The sequence below is a fragment of the Eupeodes corollae genome, chromosome 2 (assembly GCF_945859685.1).
Source record: "Eupeodes corollae chromosome 2, idEupCoro1.1, whole genome shotgun sequence".
Taxonomy (NCBI): domain Eukaryota; kingdom Metazoa; phylum Arthropoda; class Insecta; order Diptera; family Syrphidae; genus Eupeodes; species Eupeodes corollae.
The window spans coordinates 154,555,927-154,582,158 of record NC_079148.1 but is presented as its reverse complement, the minus strand read 5'-3'; the positions used below and the strand labels follow the sequence as shown (position 1 = coordinate 154,582,158).

The 26,232-nt window shown below is 34.3% G+C and overlaps 1 protein-coding gene across 1 annotated transcript in view; it reads right to left on the bottom strand.

Moving 5' to 3' along the window:
* LOC129948080 (titin) overlaps positions 1–12,400 on the bottom strand; it is a 40,477-nt gene extending 28,077 nt beyond the window's left edge. The window contains exon 1 of the mRNA XM_056058901.1: positions 11,957–12,400. Within this exon, the coding sequence (XP_055914876.1) occupies positions 11,957–12,010 (54 nt within the window). The 5' untranslated portion in view covers positions 12,011–12,400. The remainder of the gene's footprint in view (positions 1–11,956) is intronic.
* Between the last annotated feature and the right edge of the window lie 13,832 nt (positions 12,401–26,232).

The following is a 26,232-nucleotide window of genomic DNA, read 5'->3' as shown; positions in this document are numbered from 1 at the left end:
TTGCTCAGCCTTAGCCTCCATGCTGCACGCTGGGTGCTACTTCTATACTCTGGTGGCCAATTGCAGTAGTCACATGACAGCATGCTAAATATGAATTTGGCATCTATTGAATCTTGAATGGCAAAAATGCAACCAAAACGAACATAAACGCTTTCCGCTTTTTCTATATTTTTTTTCATCTGTCCTATGTCCTATCACGAAAATTCGTGCGTTCCTACTGACAATGTGGCAGGTTTAGCTGGAGAGACAACGCGGACAATCTTCTTCTACTTCTGGCTTCTTCTGGATTCACCACACATATTCTCGAGCAAGGCCACCGCAGTCATGTGTGGCATCTCCAATGAATTATAATGCATGACTTTTTAAGTGTGTCTCCAATAAATCAATAAAAACAAAATCAATTTTGTTTTTATTTTTGGTTTCTTAAAAAAAGGAAGCAAAAGCAATTAACTCATAAAATTTAAATAAATAATGCTTAATTGGATGTCTTCGTGCATAAAATATTAAAAACCAAAAACAAATCTGATTTGTTGGCGCGCTGCGGGGCTATGCGACTCTATGGATTGGCACGCACAGCACATGGTATATATTCGAAACAAAAGTGCCGTTGGAGGCAATGACATTGAACACCAATTAATTAGGAACTCAACATGATTTTTGCACGTCACATGCTGCACGTCATTAATTGAAATTTAAGCTTCAACGCGATGATAATATGCGGAACGGACGAATTAAAGTGGTCGTTCATATGTCATAATATATGAATTAATGACATAATAAATTTGTATTGACAGTTCAAGAAATTGAACTCAGGTTTTTTTTTAGGTTTGATGATAAAATTGAGAGACGTAAAACGTTTTTCTTATTTTTAGTTTAGAGCAGAGCCTGAACTGTCAAACAAAAAATCTGAAAGTTCAGAGCTACAAATAATGTGCTTTTCTTTTTATTTGTCTGAACGTGTTCGAACATTTTGAGAGCAAAACTTAGAACAAAATAATTGAGCAGAACGTGTTCAATGGTGAACACAAGTATTTCACAGGAGAAACAACCTCAATAAAATGGCTCAAGATTAATTCTAATTGTTTTGGAGAAAATGACAAATAAATTGTCAAAAATAGGTGTCTGCTAAAGCTTATTATACGAAAAAGAATTTTCAAAGTTGTGAAACGTCATAAGGGCATTTTTTTCTTGTAAGTACTGAGCACTGAGCAAAGCCTGATCAAATTTAGCAGAGTTTGTTCAGAGCTCTCTGATTTATTAATGAAACACATTGGAGAACTAAACTTTGAAAAGTATTTGAATTCCTTATCAGTCTGTTTCATTCCATACGAAAAAGACGTGAAGTCTTCAACGATAAGCCTTTTACTCAATTAGTTCTGTCATGTTTATTCAGAACTCATAGAGCGTTAGTTAAGAAAAAGAAACACATCCAAGCGCTTTGATATGTCTGAGCTAAAAAACAAACAGATCTTTTTTTGACATCTGTTAACCTAAAAAAGAAAATTCTTACTACCCTCTTCATGTTCTCGGAGAAGATTTCTCTTAACTTGTCAACCGACGGGGTAATTAAAGTCGAGAACAATCCTTTTTTAAAATACTTAAATACATTTCTTTTTTTTTTTGAAGAAGTAGTTAAAAACCTTTTGTCCTTTTTATAAACTACACTACGCGTGTTGTTAATTAAGATACATTTACATGCCGCAAAAATTTGACCAAAGACAAGAATAATTTGTGATGTTACTTCAGCTTAAGTAATTCTAAAAAATGTACAGTCAGTCATCAATCCATGAATTTAGTATTAGATTCTTAGCGGACGTTTCTAAGAAGGTAAGAAGGTATTATTCATGGTCGGTTTATTTTTGAGTTTTATGTGTACTTTAAAATGATTGAAAGATTTTCGAAAAATCTTGTTTTACGTTTATAATGAATGTTCTAATGCAAACTAAATAATCATCAACAATTTTTCTTTCTGGAGATAATTAAATTACAGCTTAAAAAAGACCCTTAACACATCATTATCTAAAGTTGCATTCCGTGCAAGTTAAGATCCAACATACTTCAACACTTTGATAACCTTTCTTCTTATTTCATTTTGTTCCATAATACTACTTTTGAGTAACTGTATATGTGATCGTTCCGTCAAAAACAAAACCAAAGTAAAACAAAGCCATGCGTTGATCTTGAATTGGATTGCATGTCTTGCGTTTGCGTTTGAGTTGCAATGTTGTGTGCTTATAAAAACGAAAAAAAAATAATAATCACTTCCTCGCATTAAATCATTTTTTGATTACACAGTATCCGCCGTCGACGTCGTTGTCGTCGCATATAAAAATGAAAATAAAAATGGTATATTCTGAGAACAGTTCGCACTTTAATGCGTTCGTTGTCCCGAAACATTGCACCAGATTCTTCTCCTTATATACATTCTATATACATCATCCAATCGACATTAATTGCAGACCTCCGTTGGGCTGGTTAATCCGACCGTCTGACCGACTGACTGACGACCGACCGACGCACCACGACACGGCACGATAATCCTTCGAGGGGATTATTTATGAATAGCCCTATAACGCAACGCAACCCAACCTTCTGTCTTTGGAAGACACGTCTCATCCATATTGTGAAGACGTTCACTGCTGTTTATACAATGGATCTTTTTTGTCCGTACGCAAAAATAAAATAAAATCACCTGTAAGTTTTCAAGAGATTCTCTAAGGGCGGTGAAGATCAATGGGATATCATCCTTTGCTTCAATGTTTGGTGCTTCAACAATATCAAGCATTTTTCCACATCCATGTGTGGAATGTTTCACCTGTTTCGCTTGGATTGTGTAAAAATCAATTCAATACAAAACAATTTTAAGTGGTGATACGAAGCCATCCTGCAAAATCTGATGGAATCGATGCAAAATGCATCATGATAGACATTTTTAATTTTATGAAGCACAATTTTATAAGTGACGTTATCTGTTTTTTGGTCGAAATGCATGTTTATTTAAAATCGTATAGCAGAATTAATTTTCTTTAGAATTGTGGATAAAGAAGCTAAAAGTTTTAAGTGGCAAAGTTACAAAATTTTGATATCGCATCACAGAGAAGGGCTTTTAAAAGGATTGATCATTAAATCAGTTACGTCACTCAAAATTGAACATCACCATTTTGGACCGTTACTTTAACGGAAATACCCATTTGCATTCCTCCCCATAAAAACAGTTTGACCATAAATTCAAGCTTCTAGAAATGCACATTAATTCAGCCTTGACTTCAACTTCGAGTGTACTGTCAAGTACAGAGATTCGTTCTTTAACCGTACTACGCGAATGTGAAATGATTTACTGCGCTCTGTCTTTTCACGTCATTACAATGTTCAAGAACTCAAAATCAATGTATAACGAAATCTATTCTAAAAAACCCTTTCTTTTTTCTAAATCTCAGACTATGTCTCTGTTGTATTGAATATATCCAAAACCTCTTCAGTGTCAGCTCATTTTAAAAACGGTAACATGTTGTGCTGTACTTTTTATTATTTCCAAAAGTCTTGAGACCTAAAAACACTATCAGAATTCTAAAGCCTAGTGGCATTTGCAAATCTTAAAATATTCAGAAAATTTTCACTGTTTCTACTCGCACGTCCAAACTGAGGAAGAAAGATCTTAAAAGATTGGTAGCTCTCGGAACACAGTTTGTCCAAGCCAACGTTCTTAATGTTAAATTATGCTTTTGATTAGCGCCATTTCAACTAAAACCTGTGGAAATTATAATTAAAAAATTTTATCCACTTTGAACAAGGGGCCTCAAAGCTTAAAAATAATCTTCTTAGGCGTGTTTCTATTTCATTTGTTTAAGAATTATCCACCGCTAATCAAAAAGATCACCTTTTTTCAACGCGCCTTGCAAAATTCTTAAGTGTCTATACCTTTATGAATTACGTTATAGCAAACCGTCTTCAATACAGCCACTTGCTTATTTTCTAACGTGATTCATGGTAACGCACATTCCATGCCATTAAACGTAATCAATACCTTCTATAGCGCTTCTAAAGCGAAGCTAGAAAACGCTATCCTTATAACCAGAAAGATATAATGTACTACATACTCATTCAGTATGGGATAACAGTACAAGCACGCAAAATAAATAGACATTGCAGCGGAATTAAATAATAAACACTCCACAACTTCAACCACCATCATCTCATATAAGGCTGGGGTTTGAAGAAATAAAAAAAAAAAAAAACTGACTACAGGTAATGAAATCTCTTTGCGTATAAAGACGGCGAAGAAGTTTTAACTCCAAAGCCGCGAAAGAAACATCATCACCATCGCCATCGCAATCGCATCGCCACGCCACGCACGAGATAGATGCAAATGCTGTCATTCTGCATCACGCGGCGGCGCAGCGCACTGCCACACTGCACTACCCTGCTTGTTGGTTAAAACTTACGAAGCAAAGTTGACAGTGAATTTCACTGCCACACCAGTTTTACCTTCACCTTGCAGTGTAAACTACAATCCAGTGAAGGCAGATGAAGAGTAGTTGTTGTTCAATGGCGCGCAATTATGGTAGCAACTTGCAATATAAGCGCTTGAACTTCAATAAAAATGTAACAACAAAACTATCCAAAGCACTGTGGGGTTTAAAAGAATCGAATTTGGCGATAGTGACATTTAAAAAGATGGTCCTGATTATTTTTAACTGTTACTATTTTAGTCGATTTCAAATTTTTAAACTGGGTGCAAAAACATAATGGCTGAATCACAAACACGCTTCAGCTTCGGCTTCACCTGACGTTTACGATTTTAGCCATAGGAATTTAATGCATGCCATCACAATGGAGCTTCGACCTCACGTTCCGTTTGACAATCGTAAGGAAAAGAACGTAATGTAACGTAATGTGACTCCAAACGGAAGCTCTAGTTCAATTATCTGAATATTTGCTTTGTCTGACAGCTCAACAGCTGTAAAAAAATGTCAACAAACAAAATATTTGCTCTTTTGGGGGGGATGAAATAATAGAAATGTCATTCAAAGGAATCTCGAAGCAGGCCCACCTTAACGCAGACGAATCCGAAGCTAAAGTGTGTTTGTGATTCAGCCATAAGGATTTGATTAAAGTCAGTGGTTACGAACTGTTTGACAGTTGCAAATTTGTTGACAGTTGCGAATTGAAGATCACAGTTGGAAATTGTTGGTAGTCTATTTTAAAGACAGCTAGTCTAAAAGGCTAAAAGCACTTAGCTAACTCTTTAGGCTCCACTGTTCTTTATTTGAAATATGCAACAAGATTTGATTTGGAGATGCACAGGTGCATAAAACACTTACTAATACTCGTATTAGTCAGAATGTAAACAAGATTTGTATTTCAATAATTGATTTCATTGCTTTAATCGAATATTTATTCAAAAAAGAAAGACAATAAAACTACCATATACATTTTTAAGTGTTAACCTTAAATGGGACAAACCGGCTTAAAGACGCTGTAAAATGGGTTCCTCTGTGTCACAGTCACAGTGCTGTGGTTTGTGTCATCATGATGGGTAATGTGTTGATGATCATAATGAGGACTAGAAGCATGATGGTCGTATTAGAGAAGCATTGTAGGTTGAGTAGAATCACTTAGTATTAGTGGTTAAGTACCTTACAGCGCAAGACCTACTTTCATCACGGACCAATGACATACGACATTTGAGAAATGTTTTAACGAGAATGTGTAATTTTTTGTTGTGATAGTGAAACTCTAATAAAACAAGCTTATTTCACCTATTTATATATGAAGGCTGGTTCAAATTCATTAGCACGAAGAATGAAGTCTTAAGCTCTCGTTTGGATTTGTTTTTAAAGCGAACAGAGAACTTTTATAAGAAAGTTTATTTTTTCAATAATTTAGGTTATTTAATCATGTTTAATTAAGACTCCAATATTTTTTTTAATTTTTGCATAAATATTTGGATTGTTTGAGTGAACTTGTCAGTTTAGACATTTGACACAACACTAAACAAACCAACATGTTTGCTTAACAAGATTATAATTGACGTTTTTTACAATAGTTATTGTCTATGATTTGACAGTTAAGAATTTCTGTCATCCATGAATCATGAATCTTTTAACGAAAAAACAACGCTTCTCAATTGAAAGCATTAAATTTAAAAAGAATAAATCTGTTCACAGAGTTCATAAAAGTCTTTGTATATTTTACGCTGTTTAGTGATAGAATATTTCTAGTTAAATTTGTCTCTTAACACTTAACCAAAATAGCTACTTTAGGTTTGTTCAACTAGAAAAATGTCAATGTAGCTTTAGAGCATTGTAGTGCAGTTCAGATTTATGAAATCTCTCTGAGCGAATTTAAGCAAACATGTCAAGTGTCAGATATAAAAAAGAATTAGGCCTAAGTTACATTAAAGAAATTAATTAAAAATACAATAAAATTATTGTAATAATATTTCTTTTCTAATTTTTTACATTTTTTTTCCTTTACTAAAAGTTAGCTCGAATCTATAGTTAAATAATAAAATTTTAATTAAAAAAACACAACGAGCAGAAAGAATTGAATTTAACTGTTTACAAAAAAAATTGAATATTTAGATCTAAAGAACACTTGTTCAGCTTAATGCACGCAAGTCAGTGCAGGTATTTTCTTAATAAACCCTAAAAACGTCTAATGCAGCTGGTTGAACATAGCTTTTAACTTTTGCAAAAATTGACAAATCCACATGACTTCTGAGTTTTTGACATTTCAAACTAATAGATCCGTTTCCCAGATTTAGGTTTGTTTGCTTTGGGTTTTTTTACGAACTGTAATTGTTTGGACGTGTTCAGATGCAGCGTTTGTATGAAAGAAAATTAGAGTTCAATTAGTAAGGAAAGGCTAGGTACTTAATTGGTAAATATTTAGCAAATTGCTTAGTACCAATAAATAATTTGTTTTAAATTGTGTGCATTTTGGAAAAATTGAAATAGTCCGAATTTTTTCGGACAGAAGTTCAAAAGCAGTTGAAACCAAATATGTATATTTAAATTTTAAAATAATAAATCTACCTCTAAAAATCCGTTCTCATAAATTTAAGGTAATTAAATTAGTATTAACACCCCGTTGAAAGGAATTACCCTCATAAATAACACTTTAAAGCGTAGGCAATGCGTTGAGAGTAAAAGAATATCAAATTCACACCATATCCGTATTATAAAGTGTCTAATTTTGTTTAATGCCCGTGGGAAATTCACCGAATATTTTCGGTTTTTGGCCATTATTTGCGATTATGACTTTTTTGACCTGTAATAATAACTTCAATTCTATAACCGTGGCAGCGGGTGGCAACGGTTTAAGAATCTTAATTTATTCTTTATTTAGCAGTTAGAGTGAAAAAATAAAAAATAGTTTGCCAAAATGATAGGATTGTATCATAAACTTCTTGGATTCATTAACTATTTTAGCTCATAATTATTTGAAAAAGTTTATTGGCCTAGTTTATATTACTTTTGTTTATATGGGTATAATTTCTTTCTTCCTCAATCTTTAACAACTTTAAAAAAAACTGCCTAATAAATGAGTATTGCATTCATAAAGAATTTAAATAAAATTTAGAATTTCTTAACGACTTTTTATTTTCCCATATATTTTATTTGCTAATAATTTAAATTTCACCAACTTTCAACAGCTAATGAATATAAAGTGGCAATTAACAATTAAATAACTATGTGCATAACTTTATAACATAAAAATCAAACTATACCTACAACAATTAATTTGTTTAAGCAAATAAATTTGTGTATGATTTGGAAAAGTTCGCAACTATGTCAGCGCCAATCAACATGATTTTATTTAAATGACAAATAAAAATTAACTATCAATAAATTTGCATATTTATCGAGCAAACATTTATAAACGCATCAAATAAATGAATCAACACATGTAGATCAAAGCGAATATTTTGTTTTAAACCGACTTTTTGTAACATAAAAAAGAAGAAATATTCATAACTATTTTATTAACTTTCTTTAATTCGAATGATAGAAATTATGTATGTAGATGAGTGTCGTGTCTTTTATTTTGATTACTATCGCTTTTTTGCGAACAATAAAAACTTCAATTAAGTGGGAGTTTTTCGGTGGAGAATATTAACGAGTTAAGGTAATATTTTAAGGTTTTTATCTGAACTTTCTTTCACAAGCGAAAGTTACAAAATGGTATACAAATGCTTAATGGACTGATTATAGTAAGTATAGCAACTTTTTTAGTTTTGTTTTGGTAAAAATTGAATAAAATTCAATAAACCATCAAATTTAAATTGATAACAGTGACTTAAATTAATGAGGCCTATCGTGAGTGAATTTTCTTTCAGAACGAAAGTTGAAAACTTTGAATCAAGTTTCGGTTATAGACTCCGACTATCAAATTAATAGACCTAATCGGAATCTTAAATAAACAGATGAGAAGTGTTAGTGTTTTTAAATTTTTAACTTTGGGGAAATATTATGCCAATAGACTTTATAAACGATAAACCTCAAACCCGTTTAGTGTAAATTGACAATTTTGAACGGAGGAATTAATTCTTTTTTAATGTTAAGCTCCTGCAAAGGTAATAATAGAATAAAACTCGAAACGCAGTTCGTTTTTAATCTTTCAAAACTTTTTCAGAAGAATTTGATGTTCTTAAAATATACATACATATGGACATCTTAAAATGTGTCAAAACAAAGGTTTCAGTGCTGGAGTAAAACAAAAAATTAAGGGTATTCACGCAATTATGTGACATTTGGTTTAGTTTACCATTTGACAACTGAACTGTCAAATGATTTAAAACATTTTGGTTAAAATTTCCCAAGGATTTTGGGATTAAAATATCAAAATTATGCTGTTAACCTTAACCAAACGTCATTGTGACTTCAAACGACAAGTATATGCATTTAAGTTTTGTTGAAGAAAATACACAAACACAATTTTTTTTCTAAATGGTTCTAAAATGAACATGTAAATCATTAAAAGCTATTTGTTTATATAATTAAATAAATTCCTTTTTGTTGTTTATTTTTGACATCATAAATTAATTTTTGTGATTATAAACAAACGTTTTTGATTTTTAATGTTTGACGTTTATCGAAAAGCTGATTTAACCTCGCATTTTTAACCAAACACGTTCCACAACTTGTTAACTTACCACGTTACGTGAAAACCATTTCTTTTACTTTTCAATTGTTGTTTATGAGATGTATTTCGATTAAATTGTTTTACTAACGATAGACCTCAAAACCGTTTTGTATAAGATCACAATTTCCAAGGAAAAAATGAGTTTTTTTCTTTATATTGAGTGCTTTTTGAATTAAGTAAAAGAACAAATTAGGGATAGTCGCGAATTTCGAAAACACATGCCCATAGGGCTAAAAGTATGAATTTATTTTGATTTTATAGTAAACTAGCGGCCCGTCCGTCCCGACATAAATAGGTATAGATAAGATATTGAAATTATAAGCATGCTAAATAAAACGACCATGAATCACTAAATTAGAAAAAAAATTTTATCCTCATCTTAAAGCCTCCCTATACACTACGTTGGTTGTGGTATTTATAGGTGGCAACAAAACGTATTGATTTTCAGGAGATCCTACTCTAGAAAGTGCCACATACAATTGTCCGTGGGAAAAGCACTCTTTCCTTAAGCAACTATGTAACTAACTCGAAAAAACATATGAAACAGTTTGTACCTGGAACTTATTTTTTGTTAAGGCAAAGGATATTTTTAAAGGAAACTGTAACATTTTAAAATATATGGGCAAATCAGATGGTATTATTGGGATCCGCGGAAGATGTGCAGGCTGACCGACCGCGGGACCCGTAATGATAGTTTGAACAATCACATTATCTCTTAATTCTTTGATCAATAGTGAACACATATTGGGAGGGATTAAATTTTTTAAAAGCATAACAAGCGTACTTATTTTCAGTTAAGTTTGATTCCTAATACTAAAACTAAGTAGCTCTGAAAAGAACTTTTGAAGTGAAGCATAAAAATGTGTTTAAAAAACTCTAAATATTCAATTTCGCTTGCGTCCTTAAGAAGCCCACTGCGCGAATGAGCCAAACGGCTGCCTAGTTCAAAATGGTACACCCCCTTCTCTCTTACTGCCCCTCCTTCATCGAGTTAGTTACATTGTATGTCTAATTTTGTATCACCTTCGGTTGGTTTTAATAGGAATTTCTAAAGATTTCTATAGTAATCTGGTACTTAATATAGCTTTGTTACTCAGTGATAATGTAGCTTTCCAATGAAAAAAGAATTATTAAAATCGGTCCAGTACATTTTGAATTTATTCGTTACATACAAATCTTTCGTCTTATTTACACTAATAAATGTAGATTAAAATGAAATGAAATAAAATCCGAAATGCAGTTGTGAAATCTTTAAATTCTCAATATCTTTGTCAGAAATTGTAATCAAACAATACTTTTCCGCAATGGAATCTTACGTTGTAATCTCGCTATTAGTTGAGGTATTCGAAATATACTTCTTTAAAAATTAAAAAAAAAAAAACATAAAACTTTGATTTTACCCGAAGGTGTCAATTAAAATCTTGCACAAATGGATTTGGTGTTCATCATGGAACTTTTAGGAAAATATCAGAAAACTATAAATTTTGTGGTTTCACATCAAAACTATTAAGAATCAAAAGGGTTAAAGGTTAGAAGCACAAAATAGTTCTTAACAAATAATTGAATTATGATTTTGCAAGGTATACAAGTCTTCATTTTCTAGACACAATCAAATTATTTTAAGTATCTCACTTAGTTTTTAGAAATTCTAATTAGCTTATGAGCCTTCGTTTGACTCAATATGAAGTTTTGATAAGCCTTGAATGTTTTGATTTTCTTGATTATAAAAATAAGTTTATAATATATATTTTTGATGCTGATAACGAACTCGAATTTAAAAATACATTATTTCTATATTTTTCAATATATTTTAAAAACTGTATGTGGTTATTCAGAAAGCTTTTAACATAGGTGGTTCATGGTTCTTTTGAGAACTATGTAGGACAAGAAAAAAAACTAAGTAATAATAAACTAAGACACTGAAAATAATGAAACGGAATATTGAATATAAGAACTATAGGTCTGGGAAATCATCACTATTTTTGTTTAATTGCAAAAGATTGTATTTCAAATCCGTATATGATAGCTTTTTTTAAGTTGATCTCGGCCATCAAACATTTTAGGAAAAGTATATCTAACTTTGTTAGCCAGTGCTTACTAAAAAAGGAATTGTTTTCAATTCTAAACTTATTAAAAACTTATTGAGAAGACAAATTTAAAATTTTATATTCTAAACAAAAAATATGTTAAGATTTCTTGAGTACATGAGCTGTATTCTCAGAAAAGGAAAAAGGACAGATATTCACTTCATATTCTTACACTTTTGAACCTATAAGAAGAATAACCTAATTTTATAGCGCAAATTGATTTCTTCCTTTGATTTAACAATTTAAATATCATTTCCCCACTTAGCAACAAGCTGCAATATTCAGAATCAAATCAATTCGTTTAAACTAAATGTTGTTGCTTTTTTTTTGCTCAAGAATCTCGCTCAAACTATTTAACATATAAACAAATCTTGATCAAAGCCTTGAACCTTAAATTGACATACTCTTAAAAAAAAGAAGAAATGAAGAAGATTGCACTCTGGTTCTTTTTTAAATAGTCCCTCCTTTTATTATAAAGAACACACATTCTCATTGAAAAGTTCACGGTACGTTTTCACTATATATGAATATGACACACATATTACCGCTAAACTTGTGTCTTACTGGTACAACAACAAAAATATAATAAATTAACCAAACAATTTATTTCAATATACCGCGGTTAACATCGTTAAAAGAACTTTAATCATCTCTTCAACTTAAAACATACAAGACAACAACACAAAGATAAAATAATAAAAAAGTATCCATCAGATACTTACCATCACACGATTAGCCGCAAAGAAGGTCTTCTTGACAAGTCTTATTCTCGTCATATTTTCACACAAAATTTATAGTACTCTCTGTCTTCAAACTCTCGTTGAGCCTTACTTTTTAATAAGTAGAATTAAAACAGAATAAAAAGGAGGTCTTGCAAGTTCAAAAAACCGTCCCAAATAAGACAAAAAAAAAGAAGATTTTTATGAGTTCACACACGGTAAAATCCAAAAGCCAAAAATAAACTAAGACTTATTTAGAATTATGTAGGTAGAACCTGATGCTGATGCTTTTTTATAGCGTTTATAGCGAGACCAACAACTTTAAAGCCGGCTTTTCTTATCGAAGACTATGAAAGTTATAACTTTCTGTCATTCAGTTATGTTGGGTTTTTCAACTTTTTGTTTTAACGGAACACATTTGATATGAACATAAGAAGGTTGTGATTTTTATTTTTGCTGATGGTTTTTGTTCTTTTGAATCAAGAAACACACACCGTTTTTTTTAAAAAGTTATACTTTCCCAAAGATAGTTTTGGGAGGAGTTGTGAAATTTAAAACCGATTTATGGTACACTCGCGACGACACGAAGAATAGGACAGGATAGGACGAGAGGACCAAACGTCCAAGAGACCAACTGAGACTCACAAGTCCAACGAAACCGCTAAAGGTATAAATTCTAGACTCGTTGTGGAAATAGATGCGGCGGCTGCTGCTGCTGGAATTGCATCCAACGGATACACATCAAGAAGTGACACCAGAATGGATCGTGTGTGTACAAATAGCCTCTCAAAAAGGTTCGTTCTTCGTTCCAATAAGAGGAGTTTTCTGCACCGTTATATTATGAAGAATATGGTTTGGTTATGTCGCAAAAGTCTCTTCAAAAAACCAACAACAAGCTAGAAGATGATGATGACAAATGCTTCACTTGTATTACTTTTAAGTTATAACGAACAATTTCAGAACAATCTGTTGGTATTTTTCAATTGATTGATTTTTATTTTGTTGCTTAATTTTGTCACTGATAATTGAAGATGCGATTTTTGTTCAAAAAATGAAGCAGCAGAAACCTGCTCCCTATAGTCGATTGATGAATGAAGTTTAAGTATGTTGGGAACGAGCTGCTCGTGCGATCGAAATGATGGTCAGAAACCAACTGAAGAGGACCAGACCTTCAACGGACTTAAGAACTTACTGAGCTGAAGAATCGAAATAGCATGTTAACATATATACACCTCTCTAATATTGTGCTGGTAAATTGAAGAGACCGTCCCCATACACCATATGAATGTTATGTATGCGCGCACAACTTACTGCTTGCGCCTGGCCCCATCTCCATCTCCAAAGTCAAAGCCAAAGCCAAAGACGAAGCCGCAGTCGTTGCTGCTGCCGCTGCCCCTGCTTTAGCCACTTCTATACAGCCACAGTGCAGAGTTAAGTATAGTAAATATAAGTACCCTTCTTCGCCACCACCTTGCTGCTTTTGTGCGCTTCTGTGGCTCTTCGTTTTCGTCTTCGTGCTTCTGCAGTGGTCTGGTCTGTCTTCAACCGAAATTGAGAGACCTCAAGGCGAAATGGAAAAAGTAATAGAAGAAGTGAATATACAAAATGTAAACGAAGATGACGGCAACGAGAACGAAGAAGAGGTTTGCACTGGCTCTAGCCACAGACGAAGCACAGTGCAAAGCTGCGATCGGGAATTCGGATTGGGATTGGGATTGGAACTCACTCTCGCATTTGGTCACTCCACATCCAAACAGAGTATAGGTACAAAACAGCCCAAAGCAAACATAATATTCAGATAGAAAGAAAGAATTAAGAAAGTCGTTGGTTCTTTCTTTTTTATTTATTTGACTTTAAGTTGTTGGATATTTTTCTTTTTTCTTTATTTTGCTTTGTTTTATGGATTTTTTGTTGCCTCTTCATCTCAATTTTATTTTCGCCGCTTTGCTGATTTTTGTGTGTTTTTTTTTCTTTTTAACCAATTTCCGCCTTCTCCTGGGAGATGTATAAGATGATGTTGCTGCTCTTGGATACATATCCCAGAGGCTGTTCCACTAAGTAGGCATTTTTAAGTAGGTACTGATGGTACATACTTTCATTCTAACTCACTGCTGCTGCTGTTTTGAAATTGGACGTCATTGTAGTTCTTGATCAATTTTTGGGGCGGATCCAATCTACCACCCTAATTAAGATGACCCCATATATAAATATTTTTGTAAACTAATTGTAAAATGTTCCAAAATTTTTAAGTTGAAGAAGGTCTTAATTTTAAATCAGATATGGGATGAGTTTTTTTTTCCATTTTCACAAACATTGCATTTATCTTCTAGTGCAGTCTTGAACAAGTCCAAAAAAGAATCCTTGTTGAGCAATTGGGGATTGTCAATATAATGAGCCTTTTACATGAAAAGTGGAGCATGTCGTTAAGGTAAGTGTTTCTATGCAGAGGAAAATAAGTAAAGTGCCAAATGTAGTTCCTTGAGATACGCCTTTGATTATGAGAATAAGTCCAAAAATACTTAAAACAGATGTTTTACTTATGCTAGAAGAGTCGATGAAAAGCTGTGGAACAGTTAAGTTTGGCCAATATAATGAGCAATTTACATGAATAGTAATGAAAAAAGTAAGGGACCAAGTGTAGATCCTTGAGGTCCTCCTTTCTTTTTTGTCGAAAAGCTTCAATCATTTAATTTGACTATGTGAATAAGTCTAATTATGGTCAAAACAGATGTATAGCTTATGGAAGCAGAATCTACAAAAATTATATTATAATCCATTTACATGAATATCAAAGAATTCAGTTGTTGAAAGAAGTCTTACTTTGCTGAGAGAAAAAAGTAAAGGGCCAGGTGTAGATCCTTAAGGGACTTTCTTTATAATCGTTAAAAAGCCTGAACTATTTTATTTGACTATAAGAATAGATCAAATAATGGTCAAATCAAATATCATTGTATCTTTTTGTGATACAACTATTGATCATAAATGTCAGAAAGTGGTAGTGCAGGCGTGTTTTGGAGGCTTACTTGATTGCAGGAGAGTCTGCAAACGTCCTGCAAAATCAGATATTAACAGATTCTTTTCGCTCAAAAAAGTGTAGATAAGTTCTGAAATATTGTTTGTGGTATCACAAACGCATCTGCAACTTCGTCCAACATTTCAAGGTTTGGAATCTAGAACCAACAAAGAACTTATCCACACAGGAATATCTACCTTTGATCTGAAGCAAATCGTTTTTGGTTATTGCATTCATCCCACCAATAAATAGGTTACTTTCATCAAAAAAATTAAGAAAAAACAAAACAAGAAAAACCTTTGCAAATCAGCGGTGAATAATACAGGCATATATCTACCTGTACTCTATGGTCAAAGATAAGATGTCCGAGTCCAAGTAGAAAGTTTATCACATCGCACTCCACTGAGAGTCGACTTCTTACAGATTTTTTGTTGCATTTGTATCTTTAATTTTTATGCAGCCACAAGATGACCATGAGGAGGAAGATGTTCCTCTTCATTCATCATCGACAGTGTATCTTCTTCTTAAGCACAAGACTTTAAAGTCGATAGTACGAGAAAATGTCATGCGGCACTAACAGAGTACGCAAGTGAGTACACACGGATTTATAAGTTCCATTTCGGTCTGCGGCAAATTGCTGTTGATTAGGATTGTCATGAGACATCACACAACATATTACAACAATTTCGCTAAACATTTACGAATATCTTCACTTTGATTGGAATTGGGATATGTGCGGTTTTGTTTAGCTGTTTTTGGTATTTGATGGGGTGCTTCTTCTAAGTTCTAACCCATGACTGACCGACCGACCATAAAGACTGAGCCTTCTTTTTTCAATATAAGTGGATAAAAGATGCGACCCAATTCTTGTGCCGCGCGCATATAGCTGGAGCTGCCTGCGCGCTGTCAGTCTGAAGGACCATGAATCTCAAATTCAATCTAAGAACAAACACCACAAGTCCAACACTAGGTCAAACACCATATCTCTTCTCTGATGGAGAAGCTTAAAATAACATTGATTGTTTTTATGCTATTTTTCTATTTTGCGGGATGACTGAATGACCCTTGTATATTTGAATAACAGTTTTGCATACTTACGATTGACGTATGTAAAATGTTTATAACTTTGTGAAAAGCATAAAAGTAGGCTTCGTTGTCGTTGATTCAAGTGGACATTTTGTTCGTGTGATTTTTGTGTTGTCTTTAAGTGAAACTTTCTTTTGAGGCACGAAAAAGCAAAGGGATATAAAATACATATACACGACTCTTCATAGGTGGCGAACGCACCTACTTTAAGGCCTTTCAATGAACTTTGAAGTGTCTTTGAGTTTAAAATCTTAAGATTGTTGAGTCATGAAAAAGAATAAGATTTATTACACTATACGAAGGTTTTAACTATCAAATCATAAAAAATTGATTCAGTCAAATTAACTATTCGAAATCTATTTCTTTAGTGTTAGCTGTGTTTTTTGTATCCATGTTCTGATCTGGATCAATTTTTAAAACCAAATCAAACAGTACTTCGGTGTCAGTGATAGCAGCGATTCTTCGCTACGTTTTTTTTCTTGCAATTTTTGTTTTCTTTCAACATTCTTGTGCGCGAGTAATGTTGCCAGGAATGGAGGGGACCTACAATTTAAAGCCGAATCGAAAAGGCTAATATGAGAAAGCACTTTTCCTGACAAATATTGCTCTTATAGAATTTGTCAATTCTTCGCAAAAGGCAGTACCCGTGAATAAAACTTTAGATGACACAGGCAGGGTTTGAACCCAAGACATCTGGCATGACAGTCCAACATACTTTTTTTTTAAATTAATTTTTATTAATTCATTCTTGAACCTATCTTAAAGCTAGACAAAAATTCATAAAACTAGCCTAATTATCCATAACTTACAACTAACTTAATGGTCCTATACGGACACTCTAAGTTAAACTATAACACTTAAAACTAATGCCTTTCGGCCCTTAGATCTATTTAACTTCATTTAAATTTTATTTATTTTTGTATTTATTAGAAAATTAAAAAAACAAAACTAATATCAATGTCCTTTTTTATTTTTACTTACAAACTACTTAAAATAAGGTCCTTAAATAAAATTTAAAACTAACTTAAACTACCTATTCTACCTATAAAACCACAGCAGCAAATCTAACGTTTTTTGTTTTTATATTTTAGTGTATGTTTTTTTTAATATTCTTTTTTTATACCTATTCCATGTTTTTTTTTCTTTTTTTTAAATTTTTTTTTTTTTTATTTTTTTTGTATTTTTTTTTGTGCCACCATGCCTATTCTACTTAAAACTAAACCCTAATACTATTAAACAAGTATGTAAGCCGGCCAAGGCTTAAAACCCTATCCCGACTACCCACTATCAAGTGCCAATTGAAGCCACCAAAACTGGTTCTCCTGCTCGGTCAGTTCGGTCCCGTTCGGACACAGCCCTACTGAACCGAAGGAGCTCTGCTCCGCCTTGTGCCATGACGTCCCGATTGTACAGGTGTCGTCTATCCACGGTTCTTCGTCTGACGTGGTAGATTAACGGGACTGCCAATCTATCCTGTATCAGGCCGCATTTGTCTAAAAAGATGAATGCCTCTGGTGGAATGAAGCCGCTCAAGCGTGCACTTTCAAAATACTCGTGTTCGATATAAGCCGGCACAGGGTCGTAAACACTGCCGCTCGAACACCCGAAACATCTCCATCTGGGACGGGGCAACGTTGAACCACACAAAACAACCATAAACGATCATTGGCCGTATGAGGGCCATGTAGCAAATTACCTTCACTCTGGGGTCAAGCCGACTGCTAAAAAACAGCCGATTTGTCAGAGCGAAGGCGCCTCTGGCCCTGGCCAGAGCAGCATTTATATGTCTGTCGAAATATAAATACTGATCTAACAAGATACCGAGGAATTTCACTACACTTTTGCTCGCTAATGGCTGCCCGTGAAGATCAACGATGACCACCTTGCGCCAATTCTTGCACGTATCCCTCGTGGCCCTAGCCAACGGAGTCCGGAACAGAATTGTCTCCGACTTCTGGCCATTTATTTTCAGTTTCTAGTCGTCGCAATATCGCTGAATCTTGTCGAAATCACGCTGCAAGAGAATTCTAATACAGTCCAACATACTAACCATTACGCCACGGGTAATTCTACAATATAAAACCATTAACCGGTTTTAATAAGTGATGACAATTCGAGGTAGAAAACAATTTTGGTTGCTAATGTGTTGACCTTGATAGACTTTTTTCTTATGACTGGAAGTGACTACATTTGATTGATAATTCGTCAGTGAAAGCTTAAACTAAGTAAACATGACCACAGTTATTGGTATTCTGTTAAATCGTTCATTTATGTAGGCAAATGCGAAATTATCGGTCTTCGCCGAAATCCTACTTAGAAAACTCAAGTTAACCCATACATTTTTGGTCAACCACAGGTTTTCGTAAACCACAAGTTTTATATAAAACCTCTCGAAAACTAGTACGAATTCAAAGTTGAACTAAACAAACAAACCTTTCGAAACATTCAGTGCTCAAATTAATGTAAACAAAACAGCTGATGGCTGCTGTCAAAACAAATATTTCATTTTGAAATAAATTTGGTCGTTATTATTATTTATACAATTTCCTTACAAAATAAGAATTATTTCTTTTTGTTTTTTATTTACAGAATATGGAAAAGAAAAAAAAAAGAAAAAAGGGAAACTTTGGAGGTGCTGCATGGAAACAGAGAAAATTGCGGGAAAATTTGCCAACGTCGAGAATAAAAGCCCCGGTGACTATTTACGGCACTGGAGGTTCTTTTATGATCCTCCAGAGTATAAAACGCTCTTTGTTAATCGAGGAATCGGAATTCACTATGGATACTGGCGTGACGACCCCAAGGACGAGGAAGACTTACTCATAGTTCGTAATAACGTTTCCAAGGGATGAGTCTTCGAACTTGTCGCCACAAATATGTTCGACGCTTTCGCTTACAACCTGGAGGAAGACTTTCCGCTAACTCCGTTCAATCACAAGCATTTGGGAGATATAAGAAAGGCGATAAATTCATTTGTGGAGGGGAATAAGTATGAAAGAAAATTTCTGATGGAGGCTAAGTCCCAGTGGGCCAGGAAAATTTGCGCCAAAACATTCCGCAATGTGGAAATCGTTGTTCCAGTGAATAAAATTACAACAGTAGGATATCGCAACTTGATGAATAGCCTGCTAACATTGAGAAGATCATCAGTGCATTTGACAAACCAGGCGAGTCTTCAAGGAAGAAGCCATAGAGATAGTCATTGAGAAATTGCAGCCCATCATAACAGCGTCAGTGATCGCTTTGGATAAGTGTGATTTTGGTACGAATCTGAACTATGAATTGACCTTTTCTGCTCCGGCCTTAAGGACCTACACGATATCGTTCAGAATTTTCTAAACCCCGCTTATAAGTTGCTAGGAAGACCACAGTATATGGCGATTCTGAGTTTCTAAGTTTCTCCTTAGTGAATTGTTCGGAAATGAAAACGTGTAAATGTTCGGTGTGAACGATTTTCGAGTTTTCGAAAACGTTTTACCGGTTTTGGGTTTTATATGTCAAAAGGCTATTGGGCGTTGCGACCGATTTTATTGTAATATCGTAATATCATAAACTTTTTGATTGTTTCAGAAATCTTGAACGGGACTGTATAAATCCAATGTACTCATATAATTAAATTACCACAATATCAACAAACGGCGGAAATATTATATACCTTGTAAATTATTAATATGTTACAAATTTTATTGCAAAATTAAAACTAAGTTTGGTCCTACTTTTCCACAATATCATATAAATGTCAGTCAACTCTCGAGGTTTGAGGCTTATTTACTTTTTACAAAAGCTCTTTTCGCTCTTTTCACACATAAGATCATAAACGCTGTACCGACCAAAACGGCGAACTTGTGGTTTGATTACAAACCTGCTGACTAAAAAATCTGATATATATGAGCCTCAGGCGGATTTGGACTTTTTTTGACATTTTAAGTATGGCAAAAATGTCAAAACTGACATTTCATCTCCTGTGTAATCAACTCCTCGATTAAGTGATCAGTGTGAGTGTCTTAACTTTGAACCTCATCCGAAGCAGTTAAAAATGTTAACTTATCATAAACTAACCTCTTTGGATTAACACTAAAATCTTAAAAGTTAATCTTATCCATTTATGACATACTTTAAATTTAAAATATGCACTTAAACAAAGTTATTATTATAGGAAGCATCCAATTTGTGATCATCGTGGATCGTGAGCGTGACTCATATCTATTTATTCAGTAAACTGGCTTCATTCATGCCGAAATTATCAATGAAACCGTTAAAATGGAAAGCAAATATTGAAAAGTAAACACAATTTCAAAGCAAATTTACATAGCTCTAATCTTAATCCAAAAACTAACCAACCAAACTCACTCAAGATTCTTCTAAAGGCTTCTTCTTTGACTTTAACGACGACAATGACGATGACGCCGAGACGGACGAACGCACGGTGATCGTGTTATGACATTTTTTTCTCTCCAAACAACCAACAAGATAATGAGATACACTCATATCAATTTTTCACACCCATCGCTATCGCATCGTGTAGATTGGGTATGTAGATAGAGATGAATATATGTTTAATAATAATAACACATAATGACCGCTGGGGATTCGTTTCATGTAGTAAAATGAGACAGCCACTTTGTTTGGGTGCATCAAACTTGTGCACTAGCATCACTTCCTCCCATTTTTGTTTCTTTTGTAATTTCATGTGTTAAGTTAGACCAATTTTCCACTTGATTCTCCCTCCTGGTGCCTGATGATGGAAGATGGTTTAACAAAACAAACAAAAACTGCCTCAACATAATAACCATCGCCCTCTCGTTTAGCTTCAATATAAGAAAACAACAACGCATTCGAAAAAAAGAATATAACCTGAGCGGGAACGGGTTCGCAAAGAAAATAAAATCCAAAAATGAACCCAAAAAATGACAACAGAACAGAACGATTGGAAAGAAAGAAGTTGTGAAAGCTGAATTCCCAAAGAGGTCACAATTTCCAACTTCCAAGTTTTCCCCCAAAAATTTCACCTTATTATGCTTGCATAAATGCGTTTATGTCCTACACCACGCCGCCATGCGCCATCGCCATGCCATTTGATGGCCGGCCACAATGCATTCCACGCATAAACCAAAAACCAAGAACCTTCATCTTGGCATATGCCATGGACGCGCAGTTCCAGAACCTCTCAACGAACGGCAAGGTATCATCTTGCAGCATGCGGATGCGAACCGAACGCGGGGAATATGTGCAATGTTCCTTAGACGACGACACAACGACGACGCGGCGATGGCGATGGCGACGATCGAACTTCTTTACACGTTATGTAAATTGTAAATGTAATCTGTGCCTGTCTTATCTGTCTTATGTTCGGATTCTTTGGCTTCGGTGGGTAACTTCGTCGGTGCAACCTGGAACTTCCGCGTTATTTTTTCGACGCGAGTTTCTGGCAAGTTGATATTTTTCGTTGGTTTATTCTTTTTCTGCGTTTGGCATGTCGGCCTCGGCATATTGGCAGCAGCCGGCGAAGCATGACGCGGCGTGTTAATTTTATTATGAGAAAGGTATTTATAAGGTTATACCTACAAATTGAACCGAAGAAGTGTGAGCGGAGGTTTAATAATTGATGATGGCAAGTCACCGAAAATATAACGGGATTTAAGGAGTATAAGTTGATTTGTGGCCGGTTCCTAAAATCGGGTCAGCATCAGCATATGTATATGTACATACATACATATGTACAAAATGTTGATTATTATTACTGTTAAATACACATTTTTAATGGAGACATTCTCCAAATAATGTTCCATTGGATTTTGAAAGAAGACCAAGGTTTATTGAATTTGTGGTTAGGTATTTTCAGGGTAAGCATGTAATGTACTTCTAAATAATTTCGGTCTTAAACTTAAAATATCTATTACTAAAAAGTTTTCTTTCTAAATAATTGAAGACAATTTTCAGATTGGACTTTTGAGTCGATTGATTTTGAAGTATCACCATTCGAACATTACGTACAGCTACAGTTCGAAGATCCAACAGAACAACACGAGCCCCAAATTCAACATCGGCAGAAAAAAAAAAAAACCTGTCACGCGAAATGAGAAATGAGTACATGACGACATCGAACACCATTGGAATGCTGTGAAAAATTGTGTCATTTCAGGTGCTGACAGAATAGTCAAAGAAAAGGAAACAACACTTGGCTTTCAGAAGAATCTTGGGCAAGGGTCAACGAACGCAAACAATTAAGGGCTCGAATAACTGCTGAACAATAGGAAGAAAGAAACGAGCTGGAGTGCTCGTATCGCTCGTGTGCGCCACGACAAGCGTAACTACATCAACACATTGGCACAAGAAGCAGAAGATGCTGCAAACAGGTGCGACAGCAGGACCGTTTACAGAATAACCAAAGAGCTGACCGGTACACACAGCTCAAAGCAACGCCTGGTGAAAGAAGTAGACGGTACTGTGATAAGTTCGTGGATGAACAAGAAGGTGAAAAGAACACTTTTCCTCGGTTTTAAACCGAGTGTTTGCAAACAACCTGCAGCCGATACCATCTGAAGCACCTGAAGAAACTAATCACCGAATCCGCACCGCACTTCCCAGTAAAGATGAGATCGTTGCCGCAATTAAAGCACTTTAGAACAACAAAGCGGTAGGACTTGATGGAATCCCCGCACAGCTTTTACAAGTAGCGCCAACGTCACCAAGCATACTGCTTCATCCGCTCATAAAAAAGGAGCGTTCTGCACGATATGGTAGGTTGTCAGATGATTTTGAAGTCCGAAGCGGAATCAGACAGGGCTGTATTCGGTGGCCAATATTGTTTTTGTTGGTGATAAGCGATGTACTGCGCGTAGCTTTGTCAGGTAGCGGAGGGATCCAATGGACTTTGACATCCTGTTTAAAGCACTTGGATGACGCGGACGATGTTTGCTTACTCTCTCATAGGATCATGGATCTCCATCAAATGACAACAAGTGTGGAGAGAGAAGCAGAAGTTGTGGGGCTGAAAATTAATTCCGGCAAAACAAAAATGATCAGCCTCGGAACCTGACCACACTCTCAAAAAAATATTTTCTCGCAACATGTGGCAAAAATGAAGAGCTTTTAATACTTTGAAAGCATCGTTTCCATCGAAAGCGGAACCAAACAAGACGTCATCTGCCGTATCGGCAAAGCAATAGAGGTTTTCGGTATGCTTTCAAAAATTTGGAGGAATAACTCTATCAGCTTAAGAACAATGCTACGACTGTTTCGCCCAAATGTCAAATCTGTGCTTCTTTATGGGTGCAGCACTTGGAAGGTTACTTCAGCCATAATAAGAAAGCTGCAAACCTTCGACATCCATACGATTTTCTGGCCAAACCATATTTTAAATGAGGTCCTTCATAGAAGGGCAGGTCAGGAACTTATAGAATCTATAATACGAAGACGTAAGTGGCAATGGATTGAACACACGCTTCGAAAAGGTAACGACTGCATTGCAGGCCAAGCAATGTAGTGTAATCCGCTCACACAAGAAGGAAGAAGAGCTGCACGACCGAGAAGCACATGGCGCAGGACAGTCAAGGCGGAATCAGAGTCACTAGGCAAAAGTTGGAGGGAGCTGAAACACATTGTATGGGAGCGAAATAACATGATGAAATGTCAAAATTACGTCACTTCAAAAGAGAACAATGTGAACACCGTCCAACATAAGCCCCAATGCAAAGTTACTTGTAAAACTTATGACACGTTCACATTTTTTCAAAATTTATAAAACTGTCAAAATAATTCAAAAAAATCTATTAATTTTTCTCACAGTCGCTGAATATCTCATGAGTTTGATATGAAAAGAAAATATCTTAAAAAATAAATGCTCGCAACTTATGAATTCTAATACCTATAAAACAAATTTTAAAATTTGCTACGCAAAATATATAAATTGTTAATGAAAGTGAAACTATAGAATGTGGTTGTTGATATGAGGAGCATGATTTTTGCGTTCATTGACTTTCTTTCAAGTTTCTCTATTTTTAAGTTATAAACTTAAGCAGGTTTCACATATACTTTTTAGTGAAAAACCCACCTAATAGTAGCATAAATCTGAGCCCAGATCACGTAAGACAAGTCAATTGGATTACCATTGTTTTGACGATTGCTCATATTGGCTCTCCAAATGCCTTTTGATCGAATCCGTTTGCGTGATCTGAGCTTTAGTTTATATTCTCCTTATTCATAAATGGTTAAATGATTATCAGCACTTACTAAAGCTCAATTTACACTGCTTAGAAATTTGCAGTACGCTAACAATTATCTTTCAAAAAACTAGCAGAAAACAGATAAATAATACTAATTGGTCTAAAAATCTTGTATATATAGCACCATATACAATATTATTTCGTAAGCGAATGCTAGAAGCTAATAGCCAATTACTAGAGCATTTAAAACTAACTACCGACTTAATCTTTAAAGCATAAAAATCTAAAGAAAAAACATAAGAACCACGTACAAACATGATAATTTATTTGCTGACGTTTCTGAAAATTTAAAAAAGATCAGATGTACTTTTCTTACAAGTATATCTCCCAATTATCTGACAATTAGATTGTGCCTTAACACGGTTTTTAAAGGAAATCTAACAATCCATTACAATTTATTGGCAGGTATGTAGCATCAGCTATTTGACAATCTATCGTCCGCCAACTTCTGTCTATTAGGTCTGAGCATCCATAATAATAAACAAAAATGGCGGATCCAACACCATTTCATGACATATAATTTTTCTGTTTAGCTTTCAAATCGGAACTCTTGAGCAGCCATATTTAATTTCGGACACTTTCAATTTTGACAACCCACGCAATATTTAAGGTGAGAACAAATGAGTTTTTGTGTAAGACATACTTATTACGAGATTTGAATCAAATAAAGCATTCACTTAATAAAATTATTCAAAAAGAATTCATTTTGTTAAACCTTTTACCCACCTGTGTTTGTTTGTTTTTGCGACTGTGTTATGGGAGAGAGTTAAATGTGAACATCTCAAGATTCATAGATTGATACTTCCACTTTTCGAGAAATCAAAATTCGCTGCTTATATACATACATATGTATGTACATACCTACCAAAAAACTTTTGCTTTCAAAAATAATTAAAGGGCCTAGAATTGCTTCTGTTGTAAAAAAAAAATCTGGTAATAAAATTAAGAGACGCAAATAGTAACACGTACTATTACGACTTAGACACACTCCAACACTTACTGAATACAAAAATCCTCATAACCTAAACTTAAATATCGACTGGAATTTATTTATAATGTAAAAACTAAGTCTGCTGATTTTCTAACAATTAAAGTTTTTTTTATCGATTCAAGAAGATAACAATACAAAAAACTCTATGACTATGTATAGACGACCGACGCGACGCGACCAAGAAGACGACAGTAAAAATTTCTCTTCTCCGTTATTATCATAAACATAATCAGATACTTTTATATACCCTACCCAATAGTCTACATTTAAATTTTCACTTTTGCTCAAAGCAATTTATCATTGTCCATCCATCAACATCTTGTTTTTCTCTTAGAATAGGAAATAAATGGAAATAAAAATTACAATACCATATATTCAAATACCTGTAGATATAGCTTCTACATCAGCATTTTATCAAAGCTTCTTCTCACTTTCCTTTGAAAACGTTCCGCAAATTGATGGTTAACTTTTATTTTATTAATTGTCATCATTTTTATACCAACTTATCACTTTTATTTTTGTTAATAATCCTCTAAAATAAGTCGTTAAAAAAAAAAGCTATAAAGCTACATTAAAGTGTTGATAATATCATAATATCACTTTTGTGGACCATCAAAAGTTTTTGAACATAGCTCAACTGACATTAGTTAAAAGTTAATGATCATTATTGATCATTGTAATTCAGAAAAACTTCACTTTTCATTGCCTAGAATCGTGTATCTAGGAAATCTTATCACAATTGCATAGGTACCTAAGAATAGAGCTGTAAAAAATGTCATAGGGCTATGTCCCATTAGAAAGTAAAACAGGGCCGTTACTTGGGGGATATTGAACCGGAGTTAATCCAGCTGGTTGAAGTTTTTGAACCACATATTTACAGTAATTATTCTAGACGTAATATCCGCTAGAATGTAATTTATGATTATAAAATTTTGTATTTTGTAAATTTTCTACCGAAATTCTG